This window comes from Trypanosoma theileri, assembly GCF_002087225.1.
Source record: "Trypanosoma theileri isolate Edinburgh chromosome Unknown TM35_Tth_75_V1, whole genome shotgun sequence".
NCBI classification, from domain to species: Eukaryota; Euglenozoa; class Kinetoplastea; order Trypanosomatida; family Trypanosomatidae; genus Trypanosoma; species Trypanosoma theileri.
Window position 1 is genome coordinate 28,516 of NW_021639917.1, and position 9,478 is coordinate 37,993.

The 9,478-nt window shown below is 42.9% G+C and overlaps 5 protein-coding genes across 5 annotated transcripts; all 5 read right to left on the reverse strand.

Annotated features, from left to right (window-relative positions):
• Positions 1-2: 2 nt before the first annotated feature.
• Positions 3-1,469, reverse strand: TM35_000751080 (NADH-dependent fumarate reductase; the record flags this gene model as incomplete). Its single annotated transcript, XM_029031296.1, has 1 exon — positions 3-1,469. A coding segment is annotated over one exon (1,467 nt), but the record flags the coding sequence as incomplete, so codon positions are not given.
• Positions 1,470-2,352: 883 nt separating this feature from the next.
• TM35_000751090 (Rhodanese-like protein) lies at positions 2,353-3,843 on the reverse strand (the record flags this gene model as incomplete). Its single annotated transcript, XM_029031297.1, has 1 exon — positions 2,353-3,843. The coding sequence occupies one exon, from the start codon at positions 3,841-3,843 to the stop codon at positions 2,353-2,355; it is 1,491 nt and encodes a 496-aa protein (XP_028877408.1).
• Positions 3,844-4,548: 705 nt separating this feature from the next.
• On the reverse strand, positions 4,549-7,089 carry TM35_000751100 (putative oligosaccharyl transferase subunit; the record flags this gene model as incomplete). Its single annotated transcript, XM_029031298.1, has 1 exon — positions 4,549-7,089. One exon carries the CDS (start codon positions 7,087-7,089, stop codon positions 4,549-4,551), a length of 2,541 nt encoding a protein of 846 aa, XP_028877409.1.
• A 1,476-nt stretch (positions 7,090-8,565) lies between these two features.
• TM35_000751110 (uncharacterized protein) lies at positions 8,566-9,054 on the reverse strand (the record flags this gene model as incomplete). Its single annotated transcript, XM_029031299.1, has 1 exon — positions 8,566-9,054. The coding sequence occupies one exon, from the start codon at positions 9,052-9,054 to the stop codon at positions 8,566-8,568; it is 489 nt and encodes a 162-aa protein (XP_028877410.1).
• Positions 9,055-9,078: 24 nt separating this feature from the next.
• Positions 9,079-9,453, reverse strand: TM35_000751120 (uncharacterized protein; the record flags this gene model as incomplete). The annotated part of the gene is made up of 1 exon (XM_029031300.1): positions 9,079-9,453. The coding sequence occupies one exon, from the start codon at positions 9,451-9,453 to the stop codon at positions 9,079-9,081; it is 375 nt and encodes a 124-aa protein (XP_028877411.1).
• Between the last annotated feature and the right edge of the window lie 25 nt (positions 9,454-9,478).

Genomic DNA, 9,478 nt, shown 5'->3' on the forward strand with positions numbered 1-9,478 from the left:
AGTACTGTCAATGGAACACCAAGACACGTCAACCAACGAATGGCATCTGCACTTTTCACCGATAACACCTTAACAAGACTAGGATCTGTGTTACCACCTATACCTGACTTGAAGGTGTCTCGCTCAAAGTACTTTCCTCCATCCATGATACTTGCCTTTGCTTGCGCCCGAGTACCCCAGGCATTAATACCAGATGTAGCTTTGGCACTATTACCACCAAGTTTGGATTCTTTTTCGATGAGGAATACTTGAGCACCACAGTTTGCAGCCTCAATTGCAGCAGATTGACCAGCAAGTCCTCCACCAACAACAATAACACGAGCAGGTAATGAACCAGCAATACGGTTTTTACGCATTTCTGCACTTTCTGTTGCAACTTCAAACATTCGTGCAACACATTCGTTTTCTCGAATATAAGCTGTATAATCCTTTACGGTGTCACGAACGTAGCGCCAGCGGTCCAGCATGTACCTCACTTTTACTGGGTCACGTTGGATGAGACTTGCTGTGGCTAGCGCATCGGCATACATAGCGCTGTAACACTTAACGGAAACTTGAGCGAGTTCAGTTTGTGATGGCATTAAAAGGGAACGTGTTTTCCAGTCAAAGATAGAAGTGTAGAGTCGTTGTTGTGGTCCTTCTGTTAAGTTCTCGTAGTCCCCACTTGTAGCCAATGCCTCATTATCAAGGGCAATCACACGAATAAAAGGTGGGTCTTGTGGGGGATTCTTTAGTTCTTCAAGTGATGGAGGACGAACAATACCAACCATCCACGGTGTATTGCGGGCATTGGTACCACTCGCACGGCAGTCACCTCCCCACTCAAAAAAGACATTATCATACCCTGCAGCGTTAAGCTTTTCCACCACATAGTCAACAATGTAACCCTTACTCACACCACCGAGATCCATGCGAGCCTTATCGTGTTTACGTGCAATAGTACCTGCATCCATGTCAATAAGGAAACTGTTTGGCATGGTGCAAACACTCATGAGAGACTTTAGCTCTTCTTGTGGTACTGGTGCGCCTGGCTTGAGAGCTGCGCGCAGCACATCGAGAATAGGAGCAACGGCAGGGTCAAAACTACCACCTGATGAGTTAAAAACACGCTGACAACATGCCAAAACACGTTTAAGAGGGGCTGACATGGTGTGTTGTTGTCCCACTGGGAGCTTTCCAATATGTGAGACCTCACTATTGGGATTATAGTTATTTAGTACAGTATCGGCAAGGCTCCAAGCGGACAGCAGGACTTGATCTGCCACCTCTTTTGCGCGACCCAACTTATCAGCATCCACTACAACTTTAAGTGTGTATGGCACTGTAAGTTCAAGTCCCTTGGTCATGTACTGCATAAGTGATTGCACTGGGCCATCCTGGAGAAGTGCACGGGCCGCTGCATCTCGTTCACGTGCTGCCTTTTCCGGGTCAACAGCCACAACTGATGCAGAAGATCGACCGTCAGCCATGTTCAGATCAGGAATAAAAGATTATTATTATTCTTTTTTTTTTTTTTTTTAAAACTTTTCCACTTCTCTTTGCTGTTATGTTTCTATCTGTACTTCTTACTTGTCTATTCCTGATGGTACAGCAAGCAATTTGTACAGTGTTTTTTTTTTGATTTTATTCTTTTGTACTGTCCCAGGGACAAAAAAACAAACAAATATATATATATATATTCTGTATGTATTTACGTGTGTTTGGTTTCGTGAATCTACTTGCGAAACGGAGTACACCAGCACACAAGCAAGAAGATACTAACAGAAAGAAGTGTTATGATGTTGTTTGATTATTCCGATTTTCTTTTCACTTCTTCTTCTGCTGTTACTTCTGTTTTTGTTTTTTTTTGTTTTGTTTTTTATAATTCCCTTAAATTTTTTTTTGACCTGCTATTTTTTTTTTTTCCTTTACCCTTTCTGTTTTGCCGCTCTTATTAACTGCAATAAACGACAATGACAATAACCTAAAACGAAATAAACCTATTTAAAATTAAATTGCTTTTCCTTTTCTAATGATAGCGAGTGAAATATACTTTTGTATTTTTTTTCTATCAGAAGCATCAAAAAAAAAAGAGCAAAAAAAGTAGAATGAACATAGTGACACCATACACAGAAAAAACATACAATAATATAAATATATATACAGAAATATTACTGTCACTGGAAGCCGCAATCCCAAATGTACTGCAGGAAGTAACGCACTTCTTCTTTCTCTTCTTCTTCAGAATCGTGCAGTCACACACATCCACACAAATTCAAATTCAAGGAACCAACAGCAAACAACCACAACCACAAAAAAACAAACAAACAAACAAAACAAATCATTCGCCCTTAAAATGTGAAGAAATCCATATTACCGCGGTGGTGCATGACTTCCACCATCACTTCGCGTAAACGCGTCCATAACTTTCGCCTGTACTTCTGCCAATCCCATCGGGGGTCGTGTATCTTCCTTGTGTGCATCCATTCCTGTTGTTTCCTGCAGAAAGTTCTTCATTTGTTGTTCACGTCGACCAATCGCCCCACTCACACCCACCGCACGGTCCGCATCATCAAGTACACCAGGCAGCAACGGTGGCTGCATACCAGAAACAAGTGTCGCAATTTGACTATACGCCTCTTCCCGCACACCTTCTCCAACAATCATCTTACCACGACTTCGTGTTGTATCTATTTTATAACGAGCGGCCTCAGACATAGGAAGTTCATTAAACTCTGGAGCAATTTCACGCTGGAGTTCAAGTCCTGCTTGAAATGCTGCTTGTCGACGAATTTCATTACCTGATTCCTTGTCATGTACCATCCACCGTCGAAGTAGTAAATTGTATTGCTTTCCCCACTCATAGTAACCATCACGAAAGTGTAAAACGTTCATATAACCCATCCAACTTAATATCTGCGCTGCCATAAGCGACCGTGGTCCATATTGACAGTAACAGATAATCTTTTCTTCAGGCCGAGGCTTTGGAAAACCAAACTCTACTTCAAATTCATCTGGTGTTAAATGAAAACCATCAAACATCTCATGAGCGGGGAGAACTTTAGCACCTTCAATCATACCCCACGAGGTTACTTCGTTAACTGTACGACAGTCCAACAGTACAAAACCATCATCATACTCCGGACGTGAAGAGAGTAATGCATCACGGTCTTCATCTGATAATTGAGCAAGGACTTCAGGTGATACTGCAATAGGAGCATCATCATCATCACCACTGCTTATTGTGGTAACCCCATTACTACTACTACTATTACTATTACTACTACTGGCAATTCTACTCCCACTGAGTCCACCAAGGATGGGGTATTTGGCTGCTTCTAACACAGAGGATGCCTGCTGCTTACTTAACTGCTCAACTTTTGCCTTTACACGCGCCTTGTTATGCAAAAATTCTTTCCTTCTCGCATTACGAGAACGAATGAGATTGGCAATGAATGCACAGTCTACTTGTGGAATGGATCGATCCAAGTCTTCCAGAGAAGGTTCTGTCCAATCCCTTTCCTGTGATGTCTCAGTCTGCTCATCGTTAGTATTAGACAAAATCTGACTATTTCTTTCTTGCAGTTGTGATGACATGAGCTGAGTCTCTTCCCTCATCATCTTTACTTCACCCGCAAGCTTACCAGGGCTCTCCAATTCTACTGATGATTTAGAATGTTTAGAAAAATTCATATCAGCAGTATCAGAAACCTGCCTTCGCTCCTTCCCTTCTCGTTTCACTATTCTACTCTTTCCTTCATTCGATAGAATTGCAGCCGTAGGACGCAGCATGATAGCACGGCGCGATGGCGGGTTATGTTGAACCCCAAGAATTACAGGCTGCAAGCCGAACCGTCGCCACATGGAGTCGTGTAATTAAAAACAAAAACAGAAAACAGAAAACAAAGGCTAAAAGAAAAAAAAAGAGGAAAATATTCGACCTCTATTCCTTCCTCTATAACCTGAAAAAAAAAAGAAAAAAAAGAGAAACGCAAAACAAAAAAAATGAATAAAAGTCTTGTTCTACAGGTGAAGATACAAAGTGCATATTTACTTACAGTGTCAATGAAGAACAAGAAAAAACTGAAAGGACACACACACACAAAAAAAAAAAAAGGTTCAGGCAACGGCAAGTATACAATATGCCCAAAACATATATAATTTGTTCCTATTACCGTCAACTTTTTTTTCTCAAGCATCCATCAGATTTTTCGTTTTTTTTTTCCCTACTGTGCCTGTACATCTCCTTATTCACGCCACCTCTAAAGACGCATTAGATTTGCAACAAGTTGTAATGGATCATGGATTTACAAATATCCATCAAAAAAAAAAAAAATTGGTGTGTCTTTATTGTACGTCACCCATACCAAGTCGTTTTTTTTTTTTTTTTTTGGTTGTCCCCTCATAGACACAGACCGTTCTTTCGTAGTAACTTACCGCTCAATATTGCTCACAAGTTCCACAGAATACTCACGTTTTTTCTTACTGAGGAACATTACAAACACGCACAAAAAAACATAATTTACCGGTATTTCTCTTCTTCCAGATAGGTCAACAAAGAAAGTCTATCTAGTCCGCCTCTTCACGGATACGCTTCATATAGGCACGGTAGTATTCATCGTCTCTCTTACCACGGTTGAAATCCTCCAGCTGGGCGTAGTCAATGCGTTTCGCCAGCAGGTCCTGGATTTCCTTCGCAGGTGGGTACTGTCCAGCACAAAGCCAGGAACCCGGTGGACTGCACTTGCGGTTCTTTGGATTCGCCACCCACTCCTTACTCTCCTGGCTCACGTTCATCACTTTGTAGATCTTTACAAGACCGTAGCGTGAAACGTGAACAAGTTGGAATAATTTTTCATCAACATATACACCAGGCACACTCCCATGCCCGTGCAGATTGTAGAGCAGTGATTTTTGCATCATTGGTGTCGGACGGTTAAAATCACTGTCATAGAAACCGAAATTAGAACACAGAGGGTCATCCACAGGACAGATATCACGATACACACTGTTTCCAATGCGTGCCATGTGTGGGGACTTCATCAGATCGTCTCCGCGCTGCCCAGCCCAGATAAGAACATAATCAGCAAGGTGTCGGATGAGAGTGTGTGACTCCTTCACTGGGGAGGTAAGCAACTTTCCAATTGTGGCAATATGCTCATGGTTCCATGTGTTGCCATCGGCGAGACTGGTGCGGTTACCGATACCCGTGATCTGATAGCCGTAGTCCCACCAGGCAAGCACACGGGCATCCGCCGGTGTGTTATTTCGTAGCCACATGTAGGAAGCATAATAATCATCTATCAAGACAGTTTCGCCCCGCGAGGACTTTGCATAAAACATAATTCGTGGGTTTGACATTCCGTAGGCCATGCGCTCAGCCACCGTCGAATAGGAACTGATTGCTGGATTAAACAAGAGTGTGACAAAAATAAGTACACTCAAGCTGATACGAATGGTACGAGGCATGGCATTGAGACGACGTTCAATTTCCACCTGCACAATGGACTCCACGTTCTCATCACTCTGTCCCCTTTTACTTTTCTTGGATGTCTTTGAACCTCGGGTACGAGCAGAGTCAGTTGTTGCCGTTGCCGTTGCCGTTGATTCTCCCCCTTCCCAGAACAGCTGTCGCAATGCAAAGTTCAGCATAAAACCAATAGGCACAGCAGCACATACCGTTGCCACAGGTCCTGCCAAAAGCAGCAGACGCGACATTCTGCCACTGAAATATAACGCTGTAAAAGAATAGCACACAAAGAACGAAGAGGCACGTCGCATTGGGCTCTCTGGAAATACAACTATCAGAATAATACCCAAAAACCACAATGGATAACAAATATGGAGAAAATTCCAGTAAGAATCTGCACTCGTCGGCCGATGCTCTGCAACAGAATCAACGAGAGGATTACCTGTACGTGTGTGCTGCACAAAGAGTGCACGAACACGTGAGGATAGAGGACCAAAGTATCCCTGCGGTGCCAGGAGTAAAGCGATGAGTACAAGAGCACCAAGTGTTACCATGAATGCCCGTGCACGAATCTGCAGAGATTTGGCAGAGCGGATGGAAACACCAGCGCGGAGCCGCACAATCTCAGAGAAGTGTAGTGCCCACATAAAGACAAACACCAGTAGTGCCATCAGCTGCTCTAGGGACCGGAATGGCGTCCATCCCACCGGTGGAACACGCGTTGCAATAGCTGTTCCCACAACGAAGAAGAGAGAGTACGCCTTGAGCAAATTGGTGTCATACACACCACGCATCCAGTCCACTAATACGCACACTGCAGCATGAAGCGCTACCATGTTGAGCACAAAGATGTAACCACCCCAGGTAGAAACCATATAGCCGTATGCGAGTCCTGTGAGCACCCCAATAGGCCATGATTTCTCAGTACGAAGTGAGCGAACCCACATGTAAAATGTCAACACCATGGCTGCCAGGGCAATACACTCATTATCGTATTCGCCAGCCATGGATCGCATCAGATGGGCAGGGGAAATAGCAAACAGAGCGGCCGCCAGACCGGTTGCCGCAAGTGAACCCGAGGTTTCATACGAGAGAAGTGCGACAATGGCTGTTGCCACCGAGCCAAACCATGCTGGCACATAAACACAAACATCATTCAACGACATAGGTATACCAATAGCGTTTAATACATAGTGAATGACCACACTAGTGATCTGCAAACCAGGATAGATAGTGGTACCGACGGGACGTCCGAGTGGGTACCAACTCATATAGTCATACCACTCAAAGAAGGCACGCCAGCCGTGCTCGTTGAGGTACTCTGTAGCGCGGTAGTTAAACCATGGGTCGAATTCATGAATGACTTTACCATAGATTTGGACGGAAATTAGTCGGATGCTGTACGCCTTCCATATGCTTAATAAAGTAAGGGCCATGAAAATGGAGAAGTGAACATAGTTCAACATCCTGGTGGGGAATGGAAGTAATCCCCAAAAGTACACAGTTCCACCTGAAGTTGCTGCTGATGTCGTGGACGACACCTCTGCCTTTTCTGTTTTTGGCAATTTGTTCGTGTTATTGCCTTTTGAGACCCTTGGCTTTTCGCCACTTTCCGTGTCCGCCACGTTTGGTTTACTCATTTACACAAATAATGTCGTGGATAAAGAAGAATAAATATAATTGTACAATTGATCTTGCCAGCCCACAGGTGCTCTGGAGAGCGGTATCAATCCTTTTTTTAAATTATTTACTTCTACCCGTTGTAATACCCGTTTAGCAGAAATAAGTGAAGAAAAAGAAACCACTCAAAAAACAAAAGATGTCACACAGATAAAAACAGAGATATTTTCCCAAGAAAACAGTTCACCGACAGATTTGGAGAGATTGAAGAAGAGAACAATACAGGGAAAAAAATTGAGCAACGCTAGAACGAAGAAAGCCTATTGTATTTAAACAATCAAGGCAGAAGTGCATAGGACCTTCTGCAGTGCTAAGAAAACAAGAACAANAAAAAAAAAAAGGAAAAAAGAAAGATGTTCTGAGGTAGAAATGATGTTCAATAGAAGAAAACAGCGAAACAGAGAATATAAGAGTTAAAAGGGATGGAAAAAGAAGAGAGAATGGTGAAGAAAACATATACCCCGCCAAATACTTTAAAGAAACCAATCAAATTGAAGTAATAACGGTACGAAAAGAAGAAACAAAGGAGTGAGCACCCTCCAGAATAGATTTAACACTGCTGAGTGACTGAGTTTGAGGATTCTTATAGCGAAATAAGGAGGTTTTAGTGCCTTTTTTTCTTTGAAAAAATTACTTTCTCTACTGCTAATTCTTCGCCATTTCCTTCTCCCTCTCTCTCTGTTATAATTTCTTTTCGCATCGTCCACAACTTCCTCCTACAGAGGCTCGAGCGTACCCATCACATTTCTTTCTTTTTCCCCCCTTCTTTTTCTCATAGCTAAACATAAACACAATTTCACCCCCTCTCCCTTTCAAGGAAGGGGATGCCTTGTTTCTTTGGCTTTTTCCCACTGTGTTGCTATATACTCTTTTATGCATCACCATCAATAATCACAAACAGCAGCAGTAGGTGATAATAATGATGATGACGTTCAAATAAAAATATGTTCAAAAGTGAGGCACCACAAATAGGGTTTAATCCTTCACTTCATCATAAAAAAAAAAAAGAGTAACAGCACGACACAGATATAAACTGTATATTGTAAACATACACAGGTATAACAGCTAGAACGCCGAAGAAGAAAAAGCAAGGAACAAGCATCATATTTGAGTGAGCTAAGAAAACACGAGAAACACGCACAAATACACATACATGCACATTTTTTTTTTTGTTTTCTTTACGTGCGCAACATTCCTACTTCCTGCAAGTTGGTTCGGAGACCATTCCTATGTATGTATACATGTACATGTACAACATGTGCGTGTAATGTGTGTGTTGATTATATCTTTTTTTTCTCGTTATAATATCGGGTTTGTATATCTTCATTTCTTCTTTTCGTTCTTCTAACAAGGCGTTTCTTTTTTTTTCTTTTTTTACCCCCTCTCCACCATTTTTTTTCCCTTCATATTTTTCTTATTCAATGTAATCACCATACCTAATTCTCTGCTGCAATCTTTTCAAGAATAATCCGTGCAAGTGCATCTGCTGGCGGCACGGCACCCCTCTGCAACTTTGAGTAAATGAGTGTATCGTCAAGATACACCTCAAACGCACCGGACTGGAGAAGATTCGCCCCGATCATATTCAACAGAAATCCCCCGGCAATAATCATCCCACGATGGTCCGTCACCCACGCCATCACGGCAGGTGGAAGCACTGAACTAAAGTACGGTGCCGCAATTCCAAGCGCGAGGGCAGTGATAAAACCAACGGAGCAGAGGGATGCGATGAACTGACGTAGTGGACCTACGGGATACACAGAATCCTCAAATACAAGGATTGGTTTTTGCTGTTCTTTCTCTTCTTCTTCTTCTTCTTCTTTTGTTGTGGCTTCTTTTCTTTGTTTTCGTTTTTGTTGTTGTTGTTGTTGTGGTTGCTGCTGGATAAGAGATGGCGGCAGACTACGTGAGAGATGTCTTACCATCTCCTCGTAGTGCCGCCGGTATCCTCATCCGGAGCAGTACAACACACGGAGTACATGTTGTGTAGGCCGTTGGGCGGCAGTTGCCTGCACTTTCAATGCGAGTTCCTCCTCCCGCTCGAGTTGCACCAATGCTTGGATAAGTTCCTCTTTGGTGCGGAGATGATGGAATGGCTGTCGCTTCTCATGAAGCATTTGCTGAAGATCCTCCACCTTTAGCATCGCAAGATATTGAGAGGAGGTATCTGCATCCACATTACCTTGTTGTGGATGGGCAGTGGGATCAGCGGCGTTGACGGACATAATGGCTGATGGAAAGGAGGAAAGTACTAACAGCAAACATAAAAGTAATGATAGTGGTAGTGGTAGTGGTAGTACAGATACAGCTGGGGTGGTATTCATTCCCAGCAAGTGATCACTCTATATA